We start from the raw sequence: 18,837 nt of genomic DNA on the forward strand, positions 1-18,837 counted from the left end.
GCTTAATGGCATCTCCTGCAGACTGCAGGCTCGCCATGGTGGAAATTCGGCCCCTCGGCCTCCTGCCTGTAGTGTGAATCTATGGAAACTTTTTAATGTCACATTCATGTTCAGCACAAATCCCTGGAATGGGTAGTGGAAATTTAATAACAAAAATGAAAACATTTTAAAAATGTGAAAAAGAAAAATGTAAGTGTTTTAGGGTCTTAAAACACTTAAACTCTAAAACTTAACTTCTCTGCATATGTTCACGGAATGCAAACCTCACTGCTGGAATTGTTTAAGAGAGAAACGATAGAAAGTGAAGTATCATAATACAGTATAGCATCCATCCCATATTACATAATATCTATTTAGTGAAGTGAAATGAAAGTGAAAATGGCTGATAATGGACGCTAAGTTGCAGATATATAAATAGCAAATTATATAATCCACAGAAAACCAGTGATAATGAACCCTTATAATAATTAAATGTCTATGCAAATCCAGAAAGCCGGTCCTGTTTCTCTGGCACTGCTGTGTATGTTTACCTGCATGTTGCTTTTAAAATTTCAGAGTGGAGGAGACGAAGAGCCTTCTGCTCTTCTTCCGGGCCCTGAGGGCCTTCTCCGAGAGGTGTGAACAGAGAAGCAGGACGTTCGCGCACTTCAAGGTAGGCTCCCCGGCCCCTATCCGGTCCTCCGCGACTCCAGTTATTCATGCCGATCTGGGTGGCGTGTCTGAGGTCAACTGGGACTTTCCTCCCAGCCTTTTTTCCCTAGAGGTGGCCCTTTCATTGCCTGTTGTAATGGTTAAACTCACGCCACTGTTTTGCTGTTGTACTGTTGGCTCGCTTAGCCTTTCTCAACCCATCTCATACCTCATGCATGAAACAGCCAATCCAATTACTTTTCCCCTTAAGTATATGAAAGGGAAATCTCCAGTTATACTTGTAAAGTTTTAAATGAGAAATGGTAATTAGGTCAAATATGATTAAAATATTTTATGGGGATTCCCAGTCCCCTGTGGCATTACAGTACAATACCCACATCCCCTTTAAATACAGTGTACATTTGCAGGTCATTCCGGTCTGCCTTGTTAAAAAATAAAAGAAATTGAAATTCCTGCCAATTATAATGTAGGTTTGGCTACTGCATTGCTGAAAAGAGAGGACTTAGTGGATTTTGCTTTAATGGAACATTTCAGCAAATTAAATCATACTGTTTAAAAATCAGAATAGTGTTAACGAACTACTGTGAAGCACACCAGTAATAAATCAATGTGGCAGTCTAAAAATGGAAGCTTCGTTTATGAAGTTGTGCAGTGATTTGACCCAGAGTCACAGAACACCTGGAGCAGACTGCAGAGGGATAGGCTGGGGTAGAAGTAGCCATTTACCTGTCAGAAAAAACGAATGAGATGCCGGCTGCAGACAGGAAGCACCCTGTGAGGAGATGGATTTGAGCCCACAGCATGGGGCGGTTGGTCTGTGGATGGAGCTCTCTGGGGAGGATGCTGATAATGCAAGTTTTTATTCCCCCCATGAAACTTTTTCTGAAGTCCCTCTAGTTATAACAAAACAGGGGAAAGACTGATCGGCACCCCTGGAAGGATTCAGTATGTTTGGTCGAAGGATTTCATTTCAAAAGACTTGGGTTTTTGAAGGAACGTGGGAACATAGACAGACACCAGACAGAAAATGAATCAACTGAGACAGAGTGTGACGAGTATAATTTTCAGACAAAACAAGTACTCCCTGAAATGTGAGAATGAAGGGCATGTCTCTTAATGCCTTTGACAGAGTTGCACCCGCACTGTGGCCTACTCGCAGATCTGAAGTTACACTGTACATTTGAGAAAACCAAGTCCTCCACTGGACATTTCTTTTTTCTTTCCTTAATTCTGTTGACTAAGTTCCATGTGTTTGTTGACAAACTACCACTGTCTGTCCAACTGCCTGTCTTGTCTAGTTTATCACAAAATGCGCATTGATTCCAGACGGCTGTTCCTGTGTCTAAGTAATTCAGCATGTATATGGGTGCCAGCGTCTTATGGCCCACATTCATATTGCTTTTATTAACGTTTCTGGAAAATCTTGTGGCTTCTGGTTATCGTGTTTATTTCATATTCTTTCCATACAACAGTCTTAATGTTAAGATGTATATAGAAATATATTTACCACTATTACTGTTAAAAAACAAAGGCATTACCATTATATCAAAGATTTAGACGCTGAAAGATTTTTCATAGTCTCGTTTGAACCTTGATGATGGAAAAAATGCCTTCATGTCCAGTTGAGGATTGTGTTTGTGTAGTGGCAGCAGGGACAAACTGGCACTATTGTGTATTATGGAATATGTATTATGGAAACAATTCCAGTATTTACTGGAATATGGGATTAATATGGTTGCCAACTTGGCCAGCATAAAGAAACAATATCAGTCTCAAGTTTTCCATGGTCACTTGCACAAGTTGCTCTGGATCAGAGCATCTACTAAATGCCTACATTTAAAATGCAAATGCATGCTGCATTTGTAGAACAGTCTGTAGTTCACAGAATATTTATCTAGATTTAGTTTCTCATTCACCACACTCATAAGATAAATTAACATGCATCAGATCATTGTATCATTGTATCAATGTTCAGTGTGACAGTGTGTCAATAACATGTTGATAAAAGTAGTGTTTTCATAAAGAGGTTTTTCAGTATGAGAATGGTAAAATAAAAAAACCCTTAAGGTTTTTGTAATAAAAAAAGTTTTTTATTAAAATAAAGTAGAACATTTGCCAACATATTACAAGCTGTGCTGTACAGCCATACACTGATTGGTCTGTGGGTTCACATAGAAGCAATCATTTACATGTAGGGATAACATAAAATGTTACTGCCAGTTAAATATAACCACGGCAAGTAGTGCTTGACTAAACCTAACTTTCTTTGAAGCAGGACATTTTAATGAATGGAAGCCTACAGTGGGTAATTTCTATTTATTACACCATTCTCCATTAAAACTTCAAATGGTGTGGACTGCTAGATGATGAGTGTTTTCCTCCCCTCCAACCAATGTTAGATACTTTTTAGGTTTTTTTAAGATTACTAACTGTTTAAATGAAGGCAATTCACAGAATTTTGGGGAAAGCTGAAAGGCCAGCTCCACACAAGATTTAATTCATGAAGGAGCTTAATGTATCAGAAAGAGGTTGAGGTTATGTACCCTTGTTTTAGATCTGTTGTCTGTCCAACCTGCCTAGCAAGTTCAAAGAAGTACAAAATACGTAGACAAAAAATGCTATTCATTCAGACATTTGACATGAAATTGCACTACAAAATTTCACAATACCCAATGTAACATAGATCAAAGCCATGTAATTCGGAGGCTTGGTTAATATTGAAAACACGTAAAAGAAAATGAAACAACAAAAAAAAGGAATATTGCAGTTTTTGTGGCCAGTTTTTTTAAAAACTTGCTGTGAGAATTTGCTTATGGTTTCTTTTTTCCCACCTGGTCATCTCTACTGAGCTGTTTCAGGAGTATTGTCCAATAGGCAGTGAGGACAGGCATGTGAAGCTGTTGGGATACTTGCCCAGGATGACTGGATTCCCCTCCATTCGGATCTCATTAATGTTGGGGCGGATGTAGTAGGTATTGTTGCCCTTGCAGAAGGTTTCATCACTAACTGCGGCGATGTTGTTGTTCTGCAGGTAACAGTGGTGGGAAGGCAAGAGAATGGCACATTTCACATGAACAGTAGCTACCGCACATTTAACCAAACCTTTGAAGATGACTGCAGATTCACTCGAGTGCTGGTTTTATTTTGTTGAAGTTGCAGAGTATTCATTTGTCTGGTGTCACAAGGGTTAAGGTTTATGAGAACTGACCTGTAGATGGACAGTGCGCAGAGACTCTGGAAGGGGTGGGACTGCCTCCAGCTCATTGTTGGCAAGATAGAGGTATGTCAGTTGGGTGAGTTTCTGTGGAAAATGATGTATGGGTCAGTTTCCCATGTCAGAATGCATGACCATGATTCAGTCTTCAGACTCTCTCAGATGTAATTCAACGTGCCAATATGGTAAATGCAGACAGTCTGTCTGACAGTATATTGCCCCCACTGCTTTGATTTTGGTAATTGATGTAAAGTATTCTAGCCGTACTAATGTTTTCTATTGAACAGCATATGTGCTTGCATTCAGACATGGTACCTGGAAAATGTTAGCCTTTACTCCAGAGGTTCTGAGCTGGTTGTGATTAGCGTTGAAGGATCTCAGTTTGGCTGGTAGCATTGGGAGTTTGACTAGATTGTTCTCTGCAAGCGTGAGTTCTTCCAGCAGTGTTAGCTTTAAGAAGGCACCATCTTCAATCTCCGAAATGATGTTTCCTGTCAGGTCAATCCTTTTCAAAGTGACTGAAATAAAACATGGGGATATCATATGCATTTCATTATATTGTAGGACCTTTTTTTGGAACATGGATACCTACAAGCCACAGGGATGTTTGAATGCTATGGGTCCGCAAACAAAATGATTGAATATCTGTGCTTTGTGTCTGGGAAACAGATTAGCCTCAGAGAGAGTTTTAACCAAATTCTTTCCCCCTGAAAACTGGTGTTGCATGATTCACAAGCTAGCTTCCGTATGACAGTGCAAGCTAAAAGGCTTAATGATAGAATAGCCTTGATTGCTTTAATGGTTGCTAACAGGCTAACTTGGCTGCATAAAACTGAAGTTCTGATGTAAATGCGTACTTGCTGAATCTGCAGTGGTCTGACTATTGCAATGCTCATACAAATGAATGGTATGTTTGGCTGTTGTTAGTTCAGTGTTATGAAATGATTCCCTAGTTGCTAGGTAATGTCAGTGTTGTCTGAAGATCTGAATGCTATAATATGAACCGAAACTTTTCATAGCATCTGAGTAGATAAGTTTATAGATGCAAAATACAAAGAGTAAGCTGTTCAATTTTTCAAAACAGACTCATTTACGAAAGACACTGAATTAGAATGGTATCGTGCCGTTTTGTACCATCTGAAAATTGGCAACATATGAACAAACCGTCACTGACCGACGTCTGCAAAATCTTTGGCCTTAATCTTCTTGATTTTGTTGTAGCGAGCATAAAGGTAGGCGGTCTCTTTGGGCAGAGGTGGCACTGCTGTCATGTCAGGCACCACTTCCTCACAGTACACGGAGCCCGTCAGACACACACACAGCAGGCAGGTGGGCAGCTCTGGAACGGTAGAGGAAAAACAAACTGCATAACATGGCCTTTTAATGTTGAATGATCATCAAACTGTTTAACTCCAAGTGTAAATCTGTCAGTTAGTATCGTTGTAAAGATCTTGGCTCTGAAGTTACACTCAAATTGTTAGTTTGTTCAGGTACAACAGCATCGTCTAAAGGGAAAATTAATAACAATCAGTTTTGGATCCAATTGAATGAAGGGAATCAATCCACAGACTGTCAATCCTGCCATCTATAACTTGCAGGTGTTGCAAGGACTCGGTGCACATTGCACATTGCACCACTACTTAATACAACCTTCAGCACATACATTACTATGGTGACTTTTTAATGTCTTTATGGAGTATTTATGATTGGTTAAAATATGTTGCCAGTAGTTCTTTGCTGCTGAAGCCCTGTCTACTATACAGACAAGTGGGCATGCATAAATCATGCATAAATAAAGTTTGGATCCAGACCAGCGGAAAACACACACATACTACAGTATTGCTTGATAGTTCCATGTTAAAGATGTTGTACAAGCACCATGTGGCCATTAAAAAGGAGTACGCCTTCCCATTGAGCTCATAAATCAGTTTTTAAAAGCCTGGAGGAGGTGACTTAGAGGGCTGTCTCACCACTTCCCTCTGCTGTATCCAGGCTGTCGTCAGAATCATCAGGGGTGTCGGCCGGTGGCGAACCCGCGTCCGCATCGTAGCCTGCGCTGAGCGCCACCTCTCTCTGTTGAATGGACATGCCATTAGCCTTAACGTGCAAGTGTAATGTGTGTACAGCTTATGCTAACAAACCCGGTCCCAGTCAAAGTGGACGGAGTTGTGCGTCTGGGACGACTTTGACCAGTCATGGCACAGGAACAGCTGTGCTAGGCTGTGCTGCCTAGCATTTGCTATAAGATTTTTGGGTGACTTTTTCTGCGGCAGATTTACCGTCAGTAGGTTTGGGCTACAGGCTGACTGGAATGTGAACTTTTGAAGCTCCAGGTGGCACGCTGCTGTTTTGCCCCTCGAGCAGGATCTGGATCACTTCAGGATGAAAGCTTGGAAAGTGGAGCATACAAATAAACTCCTGCTGCTCTAGTTCAAGGGGGTGTATTGAATTATGGCCTCATTCTCCCTTTGACCTTTGAACTGACCCCTCCCCTAAGGTGAGCAGAAATCTGCCGTGCCACTAGGTTAACTATAAGCAGGAGAAACTACCTCCCCAGTGTCTAGTAGTAGTTGCAAACCAATCAGGCACTCCTTACAGAAATTGGATATTACTGCAATTGAGGTAAAACATATTTTCAAGATATTACACCACATAAAATGTTGGCTGATACACAAATTATGCCATTTTCAGATATTTCAATTATTTAAAAAATTCAGCAAAATATATTTTTCATTATAATCCCCCCCCCCCCCAAACAATCCACACGTTTACATTGTATTGCAAAATATGCCATTTCTGTACAGGACGGGGATTCTTTCTCATTATTTCTCTGTCATATCTAGCTTCATGTGCACACACATGGACCGAAAGGGGTCAGAAGGTCTAAAGCAAATTTTAACTCCTTTCTGTACTCATTGGAATGATTTGGTTTTCATTTGAGAAGCCAGTCAGAAAGGTCTGTTCCAGGCAGCCACGTAAAAGAGGGGCACGCTGCATCTCAGTAAGAGCCCAGTCATGCCTCTCACAACACAACCACAAGATTGCAAAAGCAGCGGGTTGTCAAGCATGATCCCTTACTGGAAATAGTGATTTACTGCAGTGTGAAAGCTACACCTCCCTCATGGTGAACTACTGTCTGATGCTGTACCCTAGAACCATCTTAACAGTCATAATGCTCTACCCTAGAACCATCTTAACAGTCATGATGCTCTACTCTAGAACCATCTTAACAGTCATAATGCTCTACCCTAGAACCATCTCAACAGTCATAATGCTCTACCCTAGAACCATCTTAACAGTCATGATGCTCTACCCTAGAACCATCTTAACAGTCATAATGCTCTACCCTAGAACCATCTTAACAGTCATAATGCTCTACCCTAGAACCATCTTAACAGTCATAATGCTCTACCCTAGAACCATCTTAACAGTCATAATGCTCTACCATAGAACCAGTCAGCAGTCCATGGCCAGAAGCTATCAAAGTTATATTTTATATAGATATGTGTAAAAACGTATAAGTACATCATGTATAGGACATACAGGTAATCATAAATTGAACTATGTAGCAGATACGTTAAAAACGTACAAGAAAAATAACGTTTACAAGTAGAGCAATGTATGCTAAATACTAAACTTTTCTAAAATAAAAGCTCTTCCACCTGAAAGTCTTGAGGGAAATGCATTTGGTTTAATGATTATTACTTCCTCACAAGACGGAACTTTTTTAAAGGTTTTTAAATATATTTATTATGATTTGCATAGGTAAAGGAAATAAACAGGTATTATAAATTTACGAATAACATGTTATTTACTCAGCATCAATATCGAATGGCTATTTTCATTATATTAGTGAATATAATGATAAGTAACAGTTGGCAAAATGAGAAATGTTTCAATAGGAAATGGCAGTAGAGCTACAAAAAAAGCAAATATTGGTTTTAAACAAACCCCAACAATTCTGATAAACACATGCAGCAGAAGAAGAAATAACGAGAGTGTACCTTTGCCTTCTTAGACTCCGTGTGGACTTCATCAGTGAGTGAGTCCTGCAGGTTGGCAATCACTGGTCTGTGTTGTGAGTCGCGGCTGAACTGTCTCGCCGTCGAGCACAGAGCACAGGACGCGCATATAAAGGAGAAGAGCAGCGCTCTCTGAGCGATCATCTTTTCCGCGGGCGCCAGCAACGTGTTCAAAAAGTACCGTGCGGAGGGGCAGGAGATCAGCTTTGGGTACGATTGGCCGATTTCGTGGTGCCTGTGAGTAAAAACGCGACCCTGTCAAATCTGTATTTAAAGCCCTCACCAGTGGCTGCGAGGGGATTCTTTAGCGGGAGTTTATGGAGCAGACGTTAACCCTGCGCTGGCCGGCTAGGGGGGAGGTCTCCTCGCTGCTGCTGCTGCTGCTGCCTGGCACGCTGTGCTGCCTGGGTAAAATACACAGTGAGCTCTGGAACAGTGGGAAGCATCCTCTCTCTCTCTCAATCCCAGTAGTGGCCCGCGGTGAAATTAAATTTACTCATTTATTGTGCAGTTGGCTTGTGTTGTCTGGGTCTGGTTTGGTTTCTACTGACTGTAATAAAATTAAATGAATAATAAAAAAGAAATGTTGGAATTAAAAATGAAACATTATATAGTAAAATTGACCCTGAACCATTTTATTTGCCAAAGGCCTCACAGAATTGCATTATAACAGTGAATATTAAATTATTTTTTGAAAAAACTTTTTTGTTGTATTTTTTATTTCATAGTTTTAGTCCGGACAGATTTCAGGTTACAACATTCATTTTGTCTAACCAGAATAAGATTTTACGGATGTTCAGTTATTATTGTTATACTTAATTGACCACATAAACCGGTTTTCATTTAATTTCTGGAATTTCCCCATATAATAAAGAACCTGCTTAATTATTCAGGAAAATGTACGACATGTGTTTTCTTTTTAATTAGTGTTGGATTTCATGCAGTCTGCATCGGGTCTAAATTTATTGTGGACCAAAAATGCCTAAATTAAAAAATGAATGAATGAATGATATAAATAAATATAAATGCAAGAAAAATGTACAAATAAATTAATGTAAAGATATAAATTAATAGATAACGTGACATAAATGGATATTTCTGCATTTATTTATTTCTGTATTTCTTTGTCCTTATGATAATGAGGGGGTGTGTTTTTTTACATTCAGGCATACCAATCAACCCCAGAGGGGGAGAGTAGGAGGTTGGCTCCTAGAGAAATAGTGTGCAGTTCCTAGATGAGATGTCTGATCAACCAGAATGATGCTCTGTAGCCCAATCTTGAGCTGTGCACCATACAGTAGAAGCTTGTGTTCAAAAAGGGGGGGGGGGGGCTGCAGAAGGGGTTAAAGCAGGGAGCAGTGTATCTCGGGTTTTGACCCAATCACTGATTTTCTTAGACTAGAGAGGTTCTGGCACTGTGCCTTGAGTTCAGTTTATGGTGTACTTCAGAACAGATGGTTATAGGATCAAGGCCCTGTACAATGCTACTGTTCCCTTAATTGAGTTACTGCAGAGAGTAGTAACAGTGTCGTTAAGTAGTTGCACATTTTTGGCCCATCTGTACTAGAGCCATGACCGTTTTGGTATGGTGTTCCTGGTACTGGTCGTGAGCCACCAAAATTTGTCTTCTTCCTTGTCTATGTAACAGTATAGTGTTGTACATGGAATGTTACGGAAATCAGTGTTGTAATGGAACACCAAAGGTGGCAATCAGCTGAAGGTGTGTTTTCCACAATGCTGCATTCTTTCACTCATGACTTTGGATCAAAATGAATGTTATCTCTAATCCCTGTGCCCTTTGGGAGGGCTTACAGCTATGTCAGAGGCACCTTATGAACAGAAATCAGTTTGCAACTGTAAATTTGAGCCAAACGTGTTTCAGTGAGAAACGCATGGATACACGTGGAATCCCTTCCCTGCACCTCCAAAACAGAGGATGCACAAGCTTGTACAAGTGTGCTGCACTGAGAAGAATGCCAGTGCCTGTAGTGAATGCTTTTACTGAGAGCTTTTATTTTATGCTTTCCTTCTGTAGAGCATCTCTGTCCAGCTGGTAGACATACTTAAAACATGAGTGAGGTTATAAAGTTGTTGAGCATATTTTATTTAGAGCCCTCATTTATGGTTCCCCGCCGACCCTCAGCTCTATGTGGAAGTTCTCCTGGCCCTTTGGTTTTAGCCATCGCCTCAAGGAATAAAGTTAAACTCTGAGCACTTTATGTTGCCCATTATATAAGGCATCCGAATAGTACTTCATAGACTTACCCATAATAGGGTCCTTTTTTAACTAGATAGCATTAGCATTATGGACATTTTTGTGGCCCCCCCTTGCGTTATGAAGACCAGATCCTATTAACAGAAGAGGCTTGTGAACTCTGGTAGCCCCCACTTCCCCACTATGTACTGCAGTGTTCAGAGAGCTGGACCTGTGAATCAGAGGGTGCATATTTGATAATATAATTTATTTTTCATATAAGGTATGTTATGTCTAAATAAAAGAGCTGGAGGTTTGACACAGCATCTCTTTTGTATGAATATTCATTTTGAGTTAATTTCTGGCAGTTCACTAAACGGTCAGACCACTGATTGGTTAAAATCTAAATGCCATGTGTTTGAAACCTGGCTTCCAAACGTTCAATAGCAAATCTTCCTGTAGTGGGCAGTGTAAGAGCTTTCTGAATAAAAAAAAATAATTTACAAATCTCAACTGAACATTGCCTAATATTGTAATGTTTTTCTCCTTTGGTTCTTATTGTATAATATAAATATTAAAAATGGTTATTTTGATTTTACGGGGTCTGTGTTGCAAAATCTTTTAGTGTAACAATTTATAAACTTCCATTAGTGAAGATTTATGGTGTCCAGGTGCTATTTATGGCCATTTTCCAGACAGACAGTAAGAGGGAAGAAAAATAAATGCTGGCTGTGGTGCCTGGAGGAGATGGATAGGGGGGAAATTCTGTCCTACAGGGAGTGCAGTAGATTCAGTGGAAGTCAGACTCATCACTTCTGTGTGATGCGTTCTGTGTGTCTTCAAGAAAAGGGCCACAAAACGAGGACAACATGGAGAAGATGGACATTGGTCAGAACACCCCTAACAGCATTTGCCCGGACTAGGACATTGAATATTGCAGTCAGCTAAGGCTAAACTGTTGGCCTTTTATGAAATTAAAAAATTAAATAAAATAAATGCATCAAACATGCGACTGTCCTGGCCAGCATTTCGAAAATCGTGAATGTGCTAAACAACGTTTCTGCACATGTCCGCTGTACCCGTCAGGCTGCTTGTGCATGACATTCTCTGTAAATAGGAATGGAAAATGTGTAGCCTGCCTAAAAATATTCTGTGCCCTGTGAAAAATTAATTGGAGAGCGGTCGGTCCTTCATGCTGATTTACAATGTGCCTTGGCTTGATGTCCTCCTGTGGTCCTCCTGTGAGGGGCAAGGCTTTGGGACACAGTGGGACTTGTTTATTGAGTGTTAAAATTGGGTGAAGGGTGCATATAAACCACTTTTGTGTGTGTTATCCCATTATGTGTTTGTTTATCGGAGGTTTCTTGAAAAGAAAAAAAAAGGGGCGAGGGGTGGGGGTTAGGGGGCGGAGGGCCGGGTTGTGAGGGGCGAGGTGCCCATCGAACCACTGGGGGAACCTCGAATGGGGGTTGTTCAGAACTCTGAAATGTTCATAGCTTTGAAATTGCACATATTTTAATTTGAAATAGTTATTGGAATGTGTGTTGCATTACTTTTTTAGCAGGCTCATTTTAGCTATAGATCATTTATGTTGACTAATAATCAAACAAGCTGTTAGTAGGATCTCATAATGACATTTTTTGTATGTTGGCTTTCCAAGAGACCACATAAGAAGACTCTGCATAAGAAGACATGGCATAATACTGACCTATTTAGTAAAGGACACATTCTCTGTACATTTTTGAATAGGGTGTTCAGGTTCAAGTACACCCCTACTGAGACTCTCATTAACAAAAAATATATTTGATATTGACAGCCAACATAGGGCTGTACATGTCTAATTCTCACCTTAATTTGGAACGTCCAAACGTTTGCGACCGCAGCCGCATTTAAGCACTTAACCCCACTGCAGTTTTGGGAGACTGTCGACAGAGCCCTCCTGTACCCTTATGCATGCAGCATGTTGTGGTGCCTTAACTGAATACACCACCTAGCAGTATGGCTCTGTGTCATTCAACCAACACTAATTTACAACTTTCCTTCCAGAGTGTTAGGTCATTTTTTAAATTATTTTTTTACACCCACATTTAAGTGAGATGAAAAAGCATTTAAAGCATCACATAATTTTAAAATGATGTGTTTTCTCTTCTGTGTGATTTGTAAAAGTTTGCTATTCATCTATGACTGTCCCACAGACTGACAATAAATAATGACATTAAAAAGAGAAGATCATAACATGAAAGAAAATGCAATGTGTTAACTTATACAGTAAAATGATAGTACCCTATCAGCTTGTGTTCTATTCATGCCTACCGCATCATTGACAAGTGAGCGTAATTCGATCATGCATGCATGTGAGCCTATTCAATAAAATTCAAGCACAGGTTTGATTGGCAGGTGAGTATGCTCAAATAAATGGACGTTTGGGTAGCATCCAGGATCAGCCTCAACGCAGCAAACTTGACTGAACTTTTTTGCCATTCGAAAAATCATTTCCTAATTGGTTCAAGATGAGTTGTGTCCTTATACACTAAAGTCTTTACAAATCATACTGCTTTCATTCTTCTGTGGCTGTTGGTTGGTTGTCGAGACTGTCATTGGGAAGTGGATTAAAATTAGTTGGCAGACTTAAGCCAACTCAGCTAAGACAACTCTATAACAGCATTGCTGATTTTAGCTCCTGTAAAATATAGACTGTACGCAGTCAGCATTCTCAGCTGCATCCTTAATGCCAGATGACACAGCCCCGTGAACTCATAATAGTCAAGTATGCTGCCACGGAGCGGTGTGGTATGGTAGCTGGTTTGTAGAGGCCCTCCCAAGCTTTGTATTGAAACGGGATGAGTACGGTTCTGTACTCAGGAAAAAGTTACACACTTGAGATTCCGACAGGTTTTTAAAGTCACACCATTTGTCCACTGATTAACATGTGCCTTCTGTGACTTTGTGTGCATGGTTCATAGTCTATGGCAGATTTAATGAGGGCCTGAAGTCCATGTATGTGAGAACTTGTGTCTTTAAACTATAAACGCTCCTCATAATTTTTCCTGATAATATTTTTTTTTGCATGCAGGGGGTATTCTAGAAGTGTGAACTCAACCTGTGCTCTGTAATGCAGACGATAGATAAATATTATGTGTCTCATTCTGCATCTCCGTCATTGTTTTCCTTGTCTCCCTTTAGCCGGGGACTGGCCTTTTTTGGTGGGGGTGGTCCTTTTTTGGTGGTGGGGGGTGGTTTCTTCTCAGCCTTCTGCTCTCCGTAGAAAATGGTTTGGATGCGAGGGAAGCACGCGTAGATGTAGTAGTCAATCGCTCTCTTCAGCCTGTTGTTGTCGATGCGAATGTAGGTCAGTAGGTTGGGGTTGTCTTGGTCCAGAGAAGAACACATAAGTGAGACATTCAGATCTGGAAAACACAAGGAAACAGTTATGTTTTGAACAATACGTTATTCACTTAAAAATGTATTATGTAGTATATTTATATTGTCTTGACATTGGCAGTGGTAAACAAATGAAATAATTCAGCTAATTACATGATCCATTAGTCTTTGAAAAACTTATTCATTACAATTTACAGTTTTCTTTGCTGTGTTTCCTAATGTATATGGCCAGTTATTCTCGGTTTATTTTAATGAGAAAGGATTTGATCGAACTCCAAATGTAAGTACAGTCAGTGTCAACTAATATCATCCAGTAAGACAAAAGAAACACAACAGATTTGCCGAGCATTGTTTTCCATTTTAAAAGATGGAAAATAATTACAAAGAAGCAAATGCGCGCCTGGCATTGTTGACACAAGTATCACCTGTACAGCACAGCATAGCTGCTTTGCTCAGAGTGGAAACTCACTTAGAAACTCATTGTCATTAAGGTACAGGTGCTGCAGGGCTCTGGGGACGTAGAAGGCTCTGGACAGCTGGTTGTGGCCCAGGTTCAGCTCCGTCAGGCTGGACAGGTTGAACACCTTGTAGGGGACGGCCTTCAGTTTGTTGTAGGACATCCTCAGGGACAGGAGGTTGGGCGTTTTCTTGAAGTAGCCCTCGGGGATGGAGGAGATGGAGTTGTTGTCCAGGGACAGCAGGATCAGGGAGGCCGGCAGCTCGGACGGCATGGACTTGAGCCTGTTGCCACACATGCTGATCTGCATCAGGCTCTTCATGCCGGAGAGCACCTTCCCCTTGATGCCGGCATCCGTCAGCCGGTTGTTGCAGAGGTCCAGCACCGCGACGCCGGCCAGGCCCTGCATGGCGTCGACCGACAGCTTGGAGATCTTGTTGAAGCCGAGGGAAAGCTGATGGAGGGTTTTGGGCAGAGAGGGGGGCACCTCCTCCAGCTGGTTGTAGTCCAGGTGAAGGTGCAGGAGGCTCTTGAGCTTGGCCAGCGCCTTGCGGTCCACCAGCGGGGACTTGAGGCTGTTGTGGCTGAGGTTGATGTCTGTGAGGGAGGTGGCGTTGGCGAAGGGCTCGGCCGCCAGGGCCTCGATGTCGTTGGACTGGATGTAGAGGTGGCGGATGTGGCGGGGAATGGCGGGGATGGCTCTCAGCTTGCGGTTGTTGCAGTACATGGCGTACGGGTAGGAAGGGGGACAGAAGCACTCGGGGGCACACCCCAGGGGGTACGGAGCGTAAATGTCCATGTATTCCAAGGGCGGGGGAAGAAGTACCTCGGCGTCATTTTCGGAATAGTTGCTCTCGTAGGCGTCGTCGTAGTCCTGACACAGGACGTTTACCCCGACGAGAAGGGCAAGTAGAAGCCAGCGATTTGGGAGATTCATGCTTCAGTGGGCTTTCACTGTCACTGTTTAAAAAAGAAGAAGAAAAGGGGGAAAAGGGCCTGAAATGTTTAAAGTACCTGCTGGCAAAAGCCACTCTGGCGTTCCGCACAGAGTCTCCCGAACACAGACAAAACTATTTGCCATCTGTCTATGAAGCTGATATTTTTAATTTGTGGCTAACTGCTTCATCCAGAGCTGCCTATGCGGTCTGGAAGCCATTTTCACAGCTGGGTTTTTACTGTTGCACTGCAGGTGGAGCACATGGCTCGAGGGCAGACAGGAGAAATGGAATTCATGACCATTTAGCTGAAGTCACAAGTCCCTGATCACCGTTCCATACTGCAGTTTGTATAGCCTGGTTTTACTTATTTTTTTATGATGGGATTTCTGATAATCATCAGTGAATCAACATTGGTTCAAGCCTCTGTATTACAAAAAATGCAGTTGGAGAAATGGAAATTCTAGAACTGCCAGCTGAGTTGGAAGAAATGCATTAACTGTAAGGTTAAAATAAGTTTTTACCATTTGCTGTCTGGTCATGACATTCTTTTGTACAGTTTACAAGGCTCTAGAGGTTCAAGAGGGGAATGCTTCTTGCTTGTTTCTGTGACATTTCAAGTCTTACAGATTTCCGAAAATCATTTTATTCATTGCAGAAAAATCTTTTCATGCTGTGTGTTTTTCTCTGGAATTGCACACTACTTTATTGTAAGGCTAGTATGAGGTCATGTGGTGTGGGACCTGGGCAGTAGGGCTGCTTGTAAGCCTTTCTCTGCTGTACAGGGTCACTCATTTAATGCAAACGCCACATATAGACAACATGACTCCTACTGTTAACACTTTTGGATTGTGTCCAGATTGGAAGTTCTGTGATAGGTCAAATAAATAAATAAATAAAATAGTGTAAAAGTTAATGATAGACAAACTACAGGTTGAAACATCATACTGTGAATTTTTCTGGTTGTTCAGCACAAATTAGGAAGCTATCATTCACACAGTAATATGGTATTATGGTTTGGTAATGTAAAAATGCCTGTTCTATTCTTTGTAAAGGATGTTTTCTGCCTAAATATTTGCAGCAACATTTGCAGTATTCCCTTTGAAAGTTTGCTTATTCCGTAAACAGGCATCTCCAGCTGTACTGGAGATTAGTCCACCTACTGTAAATTACCCCAAGCTGTGCACTCAGGGAGCATCTATCTCCCAAATGCCCATGTGGCTCATTAATAATGCAATTGAGTGTCCTAATCACTATGAATCTGCATCTTCAGACATAATACTCTGGTTAGAATTATCATCTGCACTGAAACAAGGGTTCAAAAATATTTTAATACAAATGAGTAATGTGTTTATCTTATTTTGTACTTTCTCTGTGGAGCGTTTTAAAATGATTTTATAATGGCACTACATATAGATGCTTGGACCAAGCGATCGATGCCTGATTGTTGGGGAAAAAGCAACAGCAATCAAATGAAAGTCGGTTGTCTCTGAAGTAAGATTTCTACATTTATTCTGAGAAAAATGTCATAACTTGCACTGAGGAGCAATTTTTAATGCAACAAATATTGAATATTTGTTAAAAATTTCAGATATTTTGATTGTTTGGAGTACTACAACTGCACTTTATTTCCTTTTATATAAGCCCAAGTCAGCACTTGATAACTTCTGTTTTTGCAGATGGTGGACGCGCACGCCCACACACACACATACACACATACACAAAGAAAACTGCAATACTATTCCGTAGTTCGAATTGAATTCTTACATTCTCATTAGGTTAATGTGGAAAACTTAACCTTCCTGTATAATCTGGGCTTTCTGTTCCCTAAATTACGGTTTATGTTGTTAGTGGTCAGAAAATGTCTTCCCCAGCTGTCTAATGAGGCAGGTTGTGCGTAGTTTTACGTATGCTTTTCGAAGGAAATTGCTGAAGTTTAGATGTCTTTTTTTTATTACTGGAAAAATATTACAAAAATATAGAGATTTTTCCCTTTTCAAGTAATGATACTATGTCTGTGGGTAACTTCAGTAATTTATTATGATGTTAATGAGCTTTAAATTTATGGTTGTCATCTGAGAATAAAGAAATTCTCTTACATGTAAAAGGGACATCGCCCATTTTATATGGTATTTGGATCTATCCCCTTTTTGCTGGATCAGCAAATGCAAGTTTATATCAACAGTATCAAATATGAAAACAGCCTGAGTAAAATGGGATTATGAGTTACTTGTGATACTGTATCTGAAATCCAAATACCTTTAATAATTATTTTGAAGCTTTATTTCCCAAAACCTGAGGCAATGCTTGACTAAGCACACCTAATTTAGCAAAGTACTATTTATATTTTTTAAATTTCAGTTGAATTATTCCCATAATCATTTTAACAATACCTGTCTACCCCCCCCCCCCATTGCCAAAAGCAAATGTTAATATCATACCTGCTGGTGAGTTACTCTTTCTGTGTGTGGGGGGCGGGGGGGGGAGGACGCAGATCCCCCTGTGCCTTTAGAGCGATGCCAGACCCCCTCTTTGTGTTGGGGTATCCCCTGCAGGCTGAGTTATCGCTCCAGGGGCAGGCTGCAGGATCCCTGAGGCGGCTGTTCACCGTCGCGCCCGGTGCAGTTCGGTCCAGATCCCAAACGGTCTCCCTCCTCACTGTGGAAGCGGTGCTGAACGTTTTGGGCCCATGTGCTCAGTGACCTCAGCTGAGTCTTCTGGCTTCATCTCGCTCTGTTTTTTTAATTCCCCCCCCCCCCCCCACACCTCCCTTTATTTTATTTGAGGAGAGGTGAAGACCAAGTTTCCTTGAAGATCAAACATAAGGGATCAATCAGAGACTTTTTTTTTTTAATAATGCCATGTGTGTTTTATTATTTCATCCCTGTCTGGAATGTGGTTCTTCCTGATTTTACAGTGAGTGCATTCTGCAGACCTAAAACCCATTTCATTTGTGTCCAGGATAATGACGATCGAAATGTGGAGTCATGTGAGCACATTTTTTCAGCTGCTTAATCATCTGGTCTCTCTAGGTTGACATGAAGAATGGGCAAATAGGATTTAATTGATCATTTCTGGGGACAAATCTCCAGGCTGTTCAGTCAAATTGTTAAATGTGTACCAAAACTGTAGGTTTAATCATGTGCACTTATTCCTACTTAAGGTGCCAGTGCTAATGTATGTTAGCGTTGGCACCATTTAAGATTCCAAATGAATGAATCTTAAATGGTGCCAACGCTTTCGTAAAAGGTTGCATGTGCGTATAATACAGATGCACAGATGCAATGCGCAGGTACTTGCCATGGTAAAGCGTCAAACACGTGCACTAAAATTGAAATTATATCATGAAGTTCAGAAGGTGAACTATCCCTTAAGAAGCCTAAAGGACAGTATAAATGTAGGAGCCGAGCTAATAGAGAACATTTCTGTATTTTTATTGTAACTCTGTAAGTCTAGAAATGAGCATAGATCGGTATAAAACAGCTGTTCAGAGGAGTATATGAGCAAATCAACTATTATGGGTTGCAGACGTGGTTTGGACTGAAACCTTGAATCTGATATCTTTGTCTTGTTGATGAAACTGCCAGCCAAATCAGTTATGTTTAAAATATTTAATTTAATTAAACTGCTATTTCCCCCCATATCTAAGACACTTACAGTATTATTTAGGCAGTCCTGCAGAAGAAGTGCAGATGGTCTCCCTTGACCCATATTCTGTGTTGACTTTCTTTTTGGCCGGAAGGATCCATCAGCATTAATTCTGTCAGTAGCCAGATTTATTTTTACAGAACTACACCCAACATTCCCATTTATTTGCCTCACAAGAACTGTTTATGGAGACTTGACCAGGCACTTGGATCCACAGTGGCTGTACACGCTCAGTGATTGTGAATGAATTAGTTCCTGCATTTATGTTATACTCTACTGAGCAAAAAATTAATACAAAGCAAGCTCAGTGTAAAGAACACAAACCATGGCTGCGT

General features: G+C 40.9%; 3 protein-coding genes across 5 annotated transcripts in view; 1 reads left to right on the forward strand and 2 right to left on the reverse strand.

Moving 5' to 3' along the window:
• Positions 1-18,837, forward strand: part of cenpp (centromere protein P) — an 84,501-nt gene that overhangs the window by 7,257 nt on the left and 58,407 nt on the right. For all 3 annotated transcript variants that reach the window (XM_064305914.1, XM_064305915.1, XM_064305913.1), the window contains one exon: positions 556-652. In XM_064305914.1, coding sequence (XP_064161984.1) covers positions 556-652 — 97 coding nt within the window. The remainder of the gene's footprint in view (positions 1-555; positions 653-18,837) is intronic.
• Positions 3,441-8,366, reverse strand: ogna (osteoglycin, paralog a). Its single transcript, XM_064305912.1, has 6 exons — positions 7,870-8,366; positions 5,836-5,938; positions 5,040-5,204; positions 4,181-4,383; positions 3,860-3,952; positions 3,441-3,676 (listed from the first exon to the last, which is right to left on the reverse strand). The coding sequence occupies exons 1-6, from the start codon at positions 8,029-8,031 to the stop codon at positions 3,506-3,508; spliced, it is 897 nt and encodes a 298-aa protein (XP_064161982.1). The 5' UTR covers positions 8,032-8,366; the 3' UTR covers positions 3,441-3,505.
• On the reverse strand, positions 12,450-17,572 carry omd (osteomodulin). The gene is made up of 3 exons (XM_064306116.1): positions 17,296-17,572; positions 13,932-14,879; positions 12,450-13,488 (listed from the first exon to the last, which is right to left on the reverse strand). The coding sequence occupies exons 2-3, from the start codon at positions 14,854-14,856 to the stop codon at positions 13,223-13,225; spliced, it is 1,191 nt and encodes a 396-aa protein (XP_064162186.1). The 5' UTR covers positions 14,857-14,879; positions 17,296-17,572; the 3' UTR covers positions 12,450-13,222.

The sequence above is a fragment of the Anguilla rostrata genome, chromosome 13, assembly GCF_018555375.3.
Source record: "Anguilla rostrata isolate EN2019 chromosome 13, ASM1855537v3, whole genome shotgun sequence".
Classification (NCBI taxonomy): Eukaryota; Metazoa; Chordata; class Actinopteri; order Anguilliformes; family Anguillidae; genus Anguilla; species Anguilla rostrata.